This window comes from Crassostrea angulata, chromosome 2 (genome assembly GCF_025612915.1).
Source record: "Crassostrea angulata isolate pt1a10 chromosome 2, ASM2561291v2, whole genome shotgun sequence".
NCBI classification, from domain to species: Eukaryota; Metazoa; Mollusca; class Bivalvia; order Ostreida; family Ostreidae; genus Magallana; species Magallana angulata.
This window is the reverse complement of record NC_069112.1, coordinates 27,360,720-27,374,269: the sequence shown is the minus strand read 5'-3', so window position 1 is coordinate 27,374,269 and position 13,550 is coordinate 27,360,720. Positions and strand designations below refer to the sequence as shown.

The 13,550-nt window shown below is 32.2% G+C and overlaps 1 protein-coding gene across 1 annotated transcript; it reads left to right on the top strand.

The window, feature by feature from the left end:
• The first annotated feature begins 929 nt into the window (after positions 1–929).
• Positions 930–12,260, top strand: LOC128171647 (uncharacterized). The gene is made up of 9 exons (XM_052837424.1): positions 930–1,005; positions 1,133–1,282; positions 1,401–1,522; positions 1,613–1,772; positions 2,028–2,138; positions 2,265–2,456; positions 9,277–9,567; positions 9,679–9,775; positions 11,570–12,260. The coding sequence occupies exons 1-9, from the start codon at positions 948–950 to the stop codon at positions 12,000–12,002; spliced, it is 1,614 nt and encodes a 537-aa protein (XP_052693384.1). The 5' UTR covers positions 930–947; the 3' UTR covers positions 12,003–12,260.
• Positions 12,261–13,550: the final 1,290 nt, after the last annotated feature.

The following is a 13,550-nucleotide window of genomic DNA, read 5'->3' as shown; positions in this document are numbered from 1 at the left end:
CGCAGGAAATTATTTATTTTTAAGTTAGTGGCTTTTATAATCGGCACAATACTCAAACAACAGAAGATGTTTGTGTGTCTGGCACTTCAGTATACATTACCAATATATATAGATTTATGTTTACTAAACGTTGACTCGATGTTAATAATGTATTTCACGTTATATGCATTAAAAGCTGTGTAGATGTACATGACTGTTTTGATTGATAAGCGCCAGAGCTTAATTATAATAAAAGGAATGGATGTTGGTTAACTTATTATATTAATCTTAATCCCTTTTCTTTTAAACCTACACGTATATGCATAGAACAGATATCTCTTCTTAAAACCTTCGAACTAACGAGGACCTATTAAAATAACCAAAAGTTGGGGAATCCCCAGAGTGTTATTTACAAACAAGGAAGTAAAATTAAAGGCATACGTATCCTGTCTGTCCTGGTGGATTGTTTAGTTTATATTGCAACAGGTGGTTCTTTCTGGAGGAGTTTGGTTTAATTGTTTACGTGCAAGGTACGTTTTGATTATTTCATGCTTTTCAATAATATTTTATCTGTAGACTTTTTTTATATCATTATACTTACCCTTTTTATTTCTATTACTACAGGATAAAAATAAAAACGATCAATACAAATGATAGTCTTCACATTAAAAAAACCAATAATGGTCTAAATACAGTAAAAGGAATGTTGTTTATATGGCTGACACAATCATTCATTATATAAATGTATGTCAAACTGGATATGTGCATTGATAATACCCACAATATGGAACAGACATAATCGTATATTCAATATATTGTAATATGATCCCATATGTCCGTTTCGTTTACAACGTCGTTTTTATTTTATTGTGAAAAAACTGTTTTTTGCCGAGTATTTCATGTTAAAGTTTTGTGAATACATGTACGTATTTGCTTTCTTCTTAGGCTCCAGAATAAAAACAAAAATCATGGACAAATCACACCAGCTATATTTTTTTTTATTTTCGACAACAACACTTTTCACAGGTAAACCAAGATAGATATCAATTGCCTTTAGCATTAGGATACGATAAGCATTTAAACATAACAAACATTTCCTAGAGCTTCTCCGATAATTTGACCTTACCTGTTGTTTTGTTTGTATTTTGAACAGATATCAATCCAATAGGTGATTTTCAATATAGTTGGTTTGATGCTCAAAATCAATGCTTAGATCAGGGATTGACTATAGAGAGAAACAAAAGTGACCAGCCATATTGGACAGGGGTATACCGTAGACTCACTCCTTGGATAAACATATTAGGTCATTATCGGTGTTTGTTTTCTTTGATGCTAACATTCTTATTCAATATCATCTTCATTTGTACAACTGTAAATTTTTACATGCCTAAGTGGATTGAATTCCATGTGCTTGTTTGAAGGATGCTATCCCGATTCCATCAAGTCGCTACCGAAAGTTTTTGAGATGACAATGACCATAAGTTCTGTTGAAATGTGTCAAGAAATATGTCATCATGAAAATATTCGTAGGTTTGCTGTAAAGGTAGATATACGTAATGCACAAGAGACAGTTTTTTTGTTTCAATCAGATTGGATCTGCATAAATATGACTCCCTTTTCCTATTTTTTGTAGATGAATAAATGCTTATGCATTGATCACGACATCTGCCTAAGCCACTACAATCGACTTTCAGCTTCTGATTGCAACTTCAAATGTGGAGGTAGTTCGGATGATATATATTTAGACTACTGTGGTGGGGAAAACGCTTACAACATTTATGGAACTCAAAGAGGTATTGTGACGACATTCTTTAAAATTAGGAGTTAAATGTGAGCCATTTTTGGCATGGCACCACGGGACAAAACATTAGAGAGCATAATATGGACAAAAACTGTCTTGATGAATCAGTAAGTTTAGTTTGTTCTCTTTCCCGCTCATACTCGTTCCTATAGCTCGCTTTGCTTGGCGGCGCGCAGCGATGGCTAGCTCCACTCGCTATTTTAATAAGATCAAAGATACTGCATTGGACTAATTATATCTTTTTCAGTTGATCTCAACTCGGATGAACTCTGCCTAAGTTTACAATGCTCTCCAGATGACATACGCTTTATTCCACAAAAATGTTCCCTAGACTTTGATAAAGTGTGTGAAAACATGAGTAAGTTCGCTTTCATAGTACCGATTATTTGATTATTATTTAAATGCATTGCATATTGATAAATTGGAAATGGTAATCAGAGATTGAGTTAAGGTGATTATTTATTATTTATTTAACATTTTGTAGCACTACCAGATAATGGTTTTGCAAGTAATTGGACAATATCAATGAAACAATGTAAAACATCAAAACCATCTAGTTATTTATGGGGAGACTTCGATCTGAATAACCCACTTCAGACTTGTGAACGTATACCTCATAATCTACAGCTTGTTTGGATAGGCGTGGCACGACAAACATACACAAGTATCGATCAAGGTATTTATCAAAATTTTATTTTTATTATTTACACTAAGAACTGTTTACTATACTGGCGCTGTACCAGTTATCGGCTATAATTTTACGTTTTCTTTTTATGTTTCCTTTTTTCTTGATATATTTGAATAAAATATGACATACTTTAAATGGTGAACTCCTCATTTATCAATCTGTTAGATTATATTATCACTTAGAACCCAAACATATTGTTTTTGTGCTATTTAGCACGCTCCGAATTTGCCGAGTTTTTACGATTTACTGTACCAGTTATCGGCTCCGTTTATCATCATATGGTAATACACAAAATCGTATGCTGTTCAATACATAATTGTGCAATTAGGCGTTCGACTACGCCATGAATCTCTTAGAATGTAGGGAATTCCTTTTGTTAAGAAATTTTATTTGTTTTGATATTATATGTCAAATCAAAGAAGGAATATAATAACGTATCACAAGGAGGTCATATTCTATTTTTTAACTTATTACGTCACTTTACCCAAAGCTGAAAGTGCTAAGATGTAAATCAGCGGTAAACACTGATCGTTAAAGCTCATGTTTAAAACATATTCAAGAAAGTTTTGAAGCAAACCTTCTTTTCTTTATTCGAAACAGACGACTGAATTAAAAAATATCGGATAGTTGCATGCTATAAACCCGAACCCTCCGTTTAGCCGATAACTGGTCTTATCTGATAACTGGTACAGTACCAGTAGTATCCAAACTTTAGATGAAGAACGAAATCGGGTAGACTGGCTAACTCTCTTGACACAGTTCGACCGATCTGTACACTGAAATACTTGAACCGGAAATTTAGTTTTGAAAATTGAAATTAGATACTTCTTGTTATAAACGTCTACTAAGTTACACTATAGACTAATTTATGACATACTAGTAAAAAGACTGAATGCGTAACTTACATGTAAACGCATCTAGTATTGAATCCGGATAGGACTAGGTAGTTTACTATCGCACCATCGACGTTTGGGTCGATGGTGCGATAATGCTATATTGCAAGGACGATGAAGCGATGATGCGATGAAGATGAAGTGATGGTGCAATAGCGCGATGACGATGATGAGATGGCGTTACAATGCAATGACGATAGTGCGATTGATAGACGAAGTAATGTTCAAAAAATAAAATTACAGTTTTTTGTGAAGAATCATATGTATAATATTTGCAATGTCTCAGAAAAACATTTTTTTTCTAGAAGACGTTTTTTGGTTATTGCTTTCTTCATGACATTTTCATCTCTCTCTCTCTCTCTCTCTCTCTCTCTCTCTCTCTCTCTCTCTCTCTCTCTCTCTCTCTCTCTCTCTCTCTCTCTCTCTCTCTCTCTGTGATAGATATTGACACTTCATATTAAATATAAAAATTCAATCATTTTATCACAAGTGAAGTTTATCATCTGAGTAATGTAGATACCTGATATGTAATCCGTTCACTCAGTCACTACCTGTCGCCATTTCTCTTTGCAATTTCGCATGCAAAATACAGTCCACAGTGCAGTGGTGTAATGAAATAAGGACGATAGTGCTATAAAGACCTAAATATGACCCGATAAAGTCGTCGTCGCTGTGGCCTCATCACCATCGCGTTATCGCTGTCCTACATGTACCATCGTGATATCGCGCTATCGCTTCATCGTGCCATCGCATCATTGTCATCGCATTGTCGCGTCATTGCTTAGTCGTGTCAGTGCAGTATCGTAAACGAAAGTGGCCGCAGTCTTGTACATATTTTTCTCTGTTTTTGAGGTTTTGATCACCCGTCGTCCGTCCGTCCACCCGTTTTTCCGTCTGTAAACTTTTCACATTTTTGACTTTTTTAAAACCTCTGTCAAATTTAACCATACTTGGTAGGGAGACTTCTCTTGGAATGGAAATTATAAGTTGTGAAAATAAAGGGCACAACTTTTCTTTAAAAGGGAGATAATTACGAAACGCCGATATTTACACCAAAGCTTGTTTGTATAGTGAAATGTTTAAATTATTAAAATGTTGACCCCCATATTAGAACTGCGGCCCGAAGAGAGGTTCAAAGTGTTACATTCGAATATATTGCAAAAATGTTTTAAAATCTTACTCTCAAGAACCAAAATTCTACAATTACTGTGCAAACATTCTAAAAAAAAGGGAATATTTTTAATTATTTAAATCGTAATTCTACACTAATACTGGGGCCAAAAGAGGGGTTCAAAACTAGAACAAATAATAAAATATACTGTTGTTCAGGTGAGCGATGCGGCCCATAGACATCTTGATATTTTGTGAAGTAGTCTTAAATTGTGCAATTTTTAAATTTTGGTGTATGTACTCGAATGCAGCCTTATCGAAATGTCAGATCAAACTTGACAAAAATACATATTCTTCACAAAATACGTTTACAAGGTCCGGTTTTGTAGTTTACAATTACCGATCGCACTGAAGTTTTGGCAAACGAAAATTATTTTTAATTATGATGTATCCTACGTGAATTATTCCAATTTGATGATATCATGTATTTGAATTTTTTTCACATTTCACATTTAAATAGGGCCGATATGTAATACTTAACATACCCAGTGCTTTAACTAGTGATTTAGTATTTACACTTCAGTACGTGTAAATAGGGGATTCCCTTAGTTTTATGAGTATTACATTACATCATGATTTCTGCATACCGCGTAATTCTAAAAGTTGTACAAAACGTCTAGAATCAAAACACACGGAGATTAAAACTTCTAGCATTTTAAAGGGACTTGGACACGATTTGGGATCAAAATTTTATTTTTATTTTTTATGAATAGAATTTAAATGATTGACTAAAATATTGAATGTTAAAGTTACAAGCGTGATACAGAGGTAAAAATTGATAGTTATGTAAACAAAGCTCGAACTTTATGGTTGTTTACAAAAAATGTAATGTAGATAATTGCCATTTCTTATACAAAATGACACGTAAAAACAATTCAAAATAATATAATATCATCATAAATACTTTTATCAACAAAAGAAAGATATATTTGATTGAAACTTTTGATTAAAACTTACACCAATACTATAAATATGTAAAAAAAAAAAAAAAATGACAATATTCGAGCTTTGTTTAAAAAACAAAAAATAATGAACTTTGTATCTTGCTTATACCTTTTAATATCTGACTTGCAAATTTTGACATAGCATTATAAATTTCTATATCTTATGGAGGACAATCGTGTTTAAAAGTTCAGAAACGTTAACTTGTAAATCTGAATATGCAATCGTGTTGGTGTGTGAGCCGGAGTATAAAACTGTGTAATTCTGATCGTGTAACCTTAAAACTCGGGCATAAACACATGTGTAAATGTAAAGTCTACAAGTCTGTCAAATTTTGACATGATCGCCTTGCTGCGGGGAAAAGGCATGTCGTAATCGCCGGAATGGATAAAACATAATATTCAGCTAAAGTATTTTTCTATCGAGAATACCGGTATTATTTTTAGAAAAATTATGGAGGTATGAATGAAACTGGACCAAACAGCAAGAGGTTCATGAATATTATAAAAATCGTTGCCGATGTGACGAATGCGCTAATTTCAGTGATATAATAATCGTGCTATTATACGATAAGGGTTAAAAAGAAATGCCTATATGATATCATTTCTCTTAAATAATTTGATATGAATTATAAGTTAATGCGTACTCTTCTCTAGAAATTAGACAGATCAAGAAATTCCCTTAGGGGGTGAATAAATTTTGAGCGTTATCGGGTTCGGGGGCCGCCGTGAGGTCCCATGTAGCTCCATTACTTCTAAATTCTAAGAATTTTGAGAGAATTTCTAACCAGGTTTTTCAAAGGAAAAATCCAGTTTTTGAAATTAAGTAAAAATCGCGGGCGGGCGGATGGCTGCCAAAAGGACACCTTTATCGTACCGATAACTCCTCATACAGTTTTCAAGAAAGGTAGTTGTTCTCTTGCAGATCATATTATACATATATCAGAGGTATGCAAATTGCTAGAATTTTGATTTCTGATAATTTGTGGGGAAAAAAATACAAGCTGTTGATTTGGCAAAAATATTGCATAAAGAGTATCCCATTTCTCTGGATAGGTAAAAGTAGTATTTATCAATTCACAAAATTGACAAATGGAATATTGACACTGTTCACACAAAAGAACACTCGGTTAGTTGTCACATTGACAGCTTTACTCTTGTTATTTTTCTGAATTGGTTAGAATTAAACAACCTGCAACGATTTGGTAATTTGTAGCGAAAAAATTATGTAACTATACATGTATTTAAACTTTTTTTAAATATCAAAATGATTTTGTTTTGCAAGTGGAAGAGAAATAATAATACAACATAAAACTCTTGTAAAAAGAAGCTTTATAATAAATAATTAAAGAACAAAGTTTTGGTAAATATTGAAAGGTTTTGAAGAAATAGTAGTGGTATAATTGGATTTCTGAAATTAAGGAAGGGAGTGGGTCAGATGAATTTGATCGTTTATGAACTGGTGGAGTTTTAAATTAATCAAAAATATTTTAAAAATAAACTGTACTGACAATCATTTTACAAAATTAACTAGCTGCTTTATGGTAAACAGTACATGTTCAAAAGTGACTGTAAAGATGTATTATATATTATAGCTCTCCGGAATTTTTTTATCAACCAACTTCACTAAGTGAGTCTGTATTAAACCAACATTTAGGACGTCATACATGTACTTATATCCCGTAATACCGGTAATTGCTTAAAATAAAAAAAAAAGCCAATTAAACCTGCATTATAGGCTGTTCCCCTATTGATTGCCAACAATGCCAAATGAAATATTTTTAGAAATAATTGTACATATTATAATTTCACGACAGTTAGCCTTATTTTTTTTTTAATTTGTATTAATTTTTTTAAGAGGGTAGGTGGGTTTGCTTATTATGTCTGATATTAATCAAAATCTCAAAACCAATGTCTTAAAATATTGTTGGTTTTTCTTATTGATAACTTTGCATCTCAGTTATTTAATTGACCAACTCGCCGACCCCGTGTAATTTTTCGCCGGGGGAGGGGGGGGGTCTTGTTTCAACTTTGTGGTAGAGATAAGGATGCTTTTGGAGATTGGTTCTTAATTCAGCCAAGCTCTATTCTTTAACAATTTGTTGCTTGTACTCTAATGAATATGTACATGTTTATTCAAACAAAGTCATTATATGTATTTTTTCCAGTTCTAAGAAGAGATATATATATATATATATATATATATATATATATATATATATATATATATATATATATATATATATATATATATAGATTTACAAGTTTACAAGTCTGGATTTATGAACACGATTACCCTTCATAATATTTATCATTATAAACATTGAAATTTTTTGAATCAAATCGTGTTTAAGTACCTTTAATAAAAAATATACACGTTCTGTACATCAAACGTTGTGTTATGTGAAGCAAACGATACATTGCGAACGGCAGTGAGAGTACCTGGATATATTTAAAAAGGTTAAACTTAATTAGTTTACATACTGTGGTTTCATCAATATTCGTTGAATACCAATTTTGAAGATTTCGTTGTTAAGTTGATCCACCAAATTAAAGGTTCATTGAAGTGCAATTTCTTTTAATAATGTGTATTGATAGGCCGGTTGGCCACGAATTTACGTATCCTTGAAACTGTTATTTTTACTTTATCCACGAAAATTGATATTCTTGAATATTAATGAAACCACGGTATTTGCTTACACATACAATTGATTAAACATACCCCCAATTATTGGTACCTGTACAGGTAAACATACTTGTAGATGTACACGTTGAAATGCTTAACCTCTCTCTTGCGCATCTTCGCTAACCAAGAGTTTTCGGTCCACTTTGCTCCCCATAAGCCCTTGGCGGATTTCATTACGAAAACTCGGTGACAAGCTCCGTTTTATAATTGGCCGCAGCTGAGAATAGCTGATCCAACCGCAGTGCTTATAAATATAAACTTTTAAAAAAAAACTCGTGACTGTGATTTTTGGTAAAAAATTTGGTGGTTTTAACAAGTGGTATTTTTAAAAACTACATTTTTTCTATTTAACAAAAAGCAGATAACTTTTAAATAACCGGTAATTGTTTTGCAGTATATACACTGTAAATGATTATATGGCGTATTTATGTTTATACATTTACATTTACTTTCTTTCCTCCTATTTATTTGCAATTAGAGATTTGAGTGATATTTACGCATAACACAGAAGACCAAATCACTAAATTTGGTGCGTATGAATACATTCAGTCTTTCCTCAGAACATGACTGCCTCTCCTCCCGACTTTAAACCGGATCACGACCTGATATTATACTTGGGCTGATTAATATTTCATGGATGTAAATATTTTTTTAAAGATTTGAATGGATTTAATTAATTAATTTCTTAGAAAAATAAATTGCCGTGTTATAAGAATTTAAAACGCTGTGCACTATATTTGTCAGCAGAATTCGGCTGTTCAAATGGCTCTTCCGTTAATTGCGCATTACTCGTTGAATAAGGCCGAGACTTTTTAAAATAAATCATATATGCGGAAAGAGAACAAATGTTAAAAAACGTAAACATAAGCATTGAATCCTTATTTTTTGAAAGATGTGGTCTTAAATGCAGACAATAGTATTCTGCATGTTATCATTATTATTATTTGATTCATATGTAAGAGAAACTTGATTTTTTATTTCCTATTTAGGGGAGATTAATTTATACAAATTCTTAAATGGCACTTAAACATTGACAATGACATAATTTTCAGGAAACAGGTATAAATTAAAAATACATGTAGTGTATATAATAAACATACTTTTGTTTTTAATCAAAGGATGGGAAATAAACGAGAGACAAAGAGACACATTTCTGAAATGCCAATTGTGTACAAATAACGACTGTAGTTTCAAAAACTGCTATGATTTGGCAGAAAGTTCCATATTCTGTGAAACCACATCGGACACTTCTCAACACCAAGAAACAGGAAATATAACAAGATTGCACGGAAACTTAAAGGATTTGTCAAATCATTTGACGGCAAAAGAACTATTAGTTCCACATTTTACAATTAAAAATTGCGATGAGGCTCAGTTGCCATCGGTTGAAGACACACAGCAAAAGTCAAGTAATTACTAGTATATTATATCATATAGTAAGCAAAAAAATGGATCTATGTTGTCATTGTTTTGATTTTATGGGTTTATTTTCGAAATGTAATTGAGTTTAATTGTTTCAGGTGCCAGCGACAACTTAGCTTTGAAAATATCTTTACCACTCATCTTAGGTATCATCATTTTACTTTTATCTGCAGTGGGAGTGGTGTTTTATAGAAGGTAATTACTTTACATTACACCTCTTGGAGTACATTCAACAATAGATTATTAAATATATATTGTATTACTAAAAACACGTTACAATTGAGTAAAATCGCAATTGTACCATTTTAAAATCTGCTTCGAATTGCGGAAAATGACGATTTCCTACATTCCTACATATTCCTAAAGTAAATAAACCCGTATTTTGAGATGGCTCCTAGAAAGAATCAGATGTCGATTTTCTTGAAACTTCCGCAAATATTCTAGAGTTGGTTTTAACATATTGTTATAAAAATAAAAAGTTTTGCTTGTGTAGTTTGTTTCCGCAAAACAAACCCAAAGTGGCTCCTTAAATAATTTTTACATATGTTTCAAATGTTTGTAAACAGGTGTATACCGTATGTCAGGTTTTTCTGCGTGTATACGATTTCCGCTTTGTCCATGACGATTTCCAAATCGCGGAATATAAATAAGCGTTAATATAAAGTTTTGTTCTTGCAATAGAGTTCCCTCTTTCCTCATAAAGTCATAAAGTAAACAGGTAAGAAAAAGTACAGTGAACTGTGTTCACTTAGTTTAGTCTGAGGTAGAAATTTGTGGGATCGGAGGACAAGCGCCTGATAATAGTTATGTAAGCCGTGTTGTTTACTAAATACCGAGCGCAGCGAAAGGCGGGGGGATTATTGGTTACACGTATATGTAAGAAAATCAGTGAAAAATGAAAGTTGAATCAGGGGTACTAAGGCCAAAACAATTTCTTCCAGCCCTTGGCGCCACCATATTGGCAGCCATTTTGTTTTTAAAAAGTTAGTTCGATCATTGATTAACTGGTACTTATCGATGTTTATTGCCCCTTAACTCGATTGAATTGTTCTAGTGTTTCAAAAAAAGGTAATTTGAATTAAAAGAAATATAAGAGGACACCAGATAAGTTTCAATAGTGCTTCAATCAAGAAACACGACTAGTACTATGTATATCTTATCAAATTATCAGATGGAAAATAAAAACACTAACATCAGGGAACTGATCTTTTAGATACTGAATAAAGTATTCAATTTTATTACCGCGTTATTTATATGAATTAAATTGATAAACAATGAAAGAAGAAATTTAAAAAAAAAATCAGAATAACGTAACTCTCTTCGGCTATTTCCGAAGACAAAACGTGTACGTTTTGCGTCTGAAACATGGCGTCATAATGTAGACTGAGCACGCGACGTTTACATAAACTTTAGCTAATGATTTAAGAAGGCAACTGGGCGGATCCTACTGTGTGCGTTTCAAATAAATTTTGTTCTACAAAAATCAAACTGCACTGTGTTAAATCTGCGCTCGGTCCAACGGTCACACCGTTTACATATTAATCCATTGACAAGCTTGTGAAAGTGGTCAGTTTTATTGCGTAAATTATTGTCCAATTATACCTGAGCTTCTGGCATATAAGAAAGATTTATGATTGTTTGCATCTCTGAATATTATTATTGGTAAATATCACACATTAAGGAAATCGTGTAAATATTTTCATTGTCCGTATTTTTCATTATTCCAAATGACAATTTCGAAACTTTTTTCCCTCTTACGTTAAATGTTTGAAAAATCGTGAACTATATATTTTTCCTAGGACTTTGAATTAGTGAAAATGCTTCGCGTAAATTTTATATGCTGTTCTAGGTTCCGATTTGCGAAAAAAACATGACGCGGAAAAAAACCTGATCCTCTGTATTAGCTTGTTTTGTATAGTTAAATCACACTTTTTAAGCATGTTTATCTCTGGACCATGAATTACTTAATGTCATATGATTTTATAACAGACGGAGTAAAATGGCGAAGACGGATAGGACTACAAGAGCAGAAGTTGAATCTATTCCTAAGACAAATGTTGATTCCAAAGCAAACCAAGTTCAGAATCAATCATATTTTGTATTAGAACAATGTTCTCAAAAGATACAAACAGTGAGTTGTTCACCGAGTGAGAGTCCTTACAGCAAATCAGAAGATGGTGTTTATGACCATCTAAGGGACAAGAAATCACGAAAGCCGGAAGTGGAAGATACCTATCAGCATGCATCAGCAGCTATAAACAGAGATTTGTCTGAATATGATACTATGGCGAATACAGACAACAAAAAACAGGAAGAAGATGCTTCTTATGACTATTCACATCAAGATACAAGTGAACATTATGGATATAATTCACATCCCAACAATCTTTTGACTGGCAGTGCGTACGATATTGCTAACTGAGCGATATCTGTGTATTTTTACAATTTAATTCAACAAAAAAGCTTTTATCTACAATTTAAACATGTATGTGGTGTGGTTTGGAACAAGTAGTTTATCTGAATATCACACATTTAAGTGTACATACTCAACCATTGATTTTTATAACACAATTAAAAAACTTCTCCTATTAACAAATCGTTCTAAACCTGTGGTTCTTCTGACAATTTTGTTTATAATTTGTGAACTCTTACTCGGGTTTTGAGCTGCATTGTATCCATTACATACCATATATCCGGTTATTTTTGCGATGAACTAATTTTCGCATTTTTTTGCGATCTCTCTTAAATCGCAAAATATTGAATACACAGAAATTATATCCTTTATTATTTTCTATAAGACACTTTTAAATTCGCAAAAAATGACTGATGCAAATTAAAAATCCTACATATTTTCCCCATTTTCGCAAATTTTGTGACAGTCGGAAAAAACCGGTTAAACCGTACTGAACGGAATCTGATTTTCTCACTCATCTTATACTATGATTTATATGCTGAATACTATGATTTAATTCAATATTCATTGAATACCAATATTTAATAATTTCATTGTTGATTTTATCTATATATAAAAGTTGTTTAAAGAAATGAATTTGTTTGTTATTTTTCTTATTGCGTATGAAATGAAAAAATAAACTTCATCAATGCGGCATTAATTAAAATAGATAGTAAATTTAGCATTTAGTATACTTTGTTTCAATGATATTATCAACCGCGTTTTATCATAATAATAAATATATAGCTTATCTTTGAATTTGTGTTCTGTTACATGTATGACTTTTCGCGCACCTGTTTATTTATGGTGCATTTAAGTAACACGCGTCCACTTCATTGTCTCTGGGTTTTAATTAGATTAGCCTTCTTCTTCCCTGTCATTCTATTACATATGCATATAGTTAATCAGGCATTCATCGCACAATATGAAACATATTGGTAAAGTAATCTCAAGGTCTGCATTCTGTTTAATGCCTTTGAGTAATGTAAAATATTTTTCATAACTTGTCAATTACTTCTTTTTACGTAAATGTGTGAAAAGTTTTCCGGCCAAGCAGATTCGGTTCATTTATTTATTTATTTATTTTTGGAGGGGGTATACATATATGAAAACAAGACCACACGTAAACGATGACGAAGTTAATGAAACAAATGCACGTACTACCTTTATCCAAATCACGTGATTCTTTTGCTTATTAAACGATTTTCAAAACATTTAGCCCTTATCTCAACTATATACATAAAACGCTCAAGCACTTTTCTGTCCAAGATGTATGTTTAACACTAAATGGGAATTTTGTCAGCACATTCATTTTTTTTTTCATTATATTTTTGGGGTAATACTTCTTCAATTCAAATAATACAAGTATTTTACTTCTCGTATCTGTATCAAAATCCTACAAACCTAAGCAGAATTTTTATGTAATGCTATCTTATAGAAAATTAATTAACAAAAACCTTTACTGAATTTTCCTTCTATACCCAACCACATAGGTGTGGCATGATCTAATTCTTAACA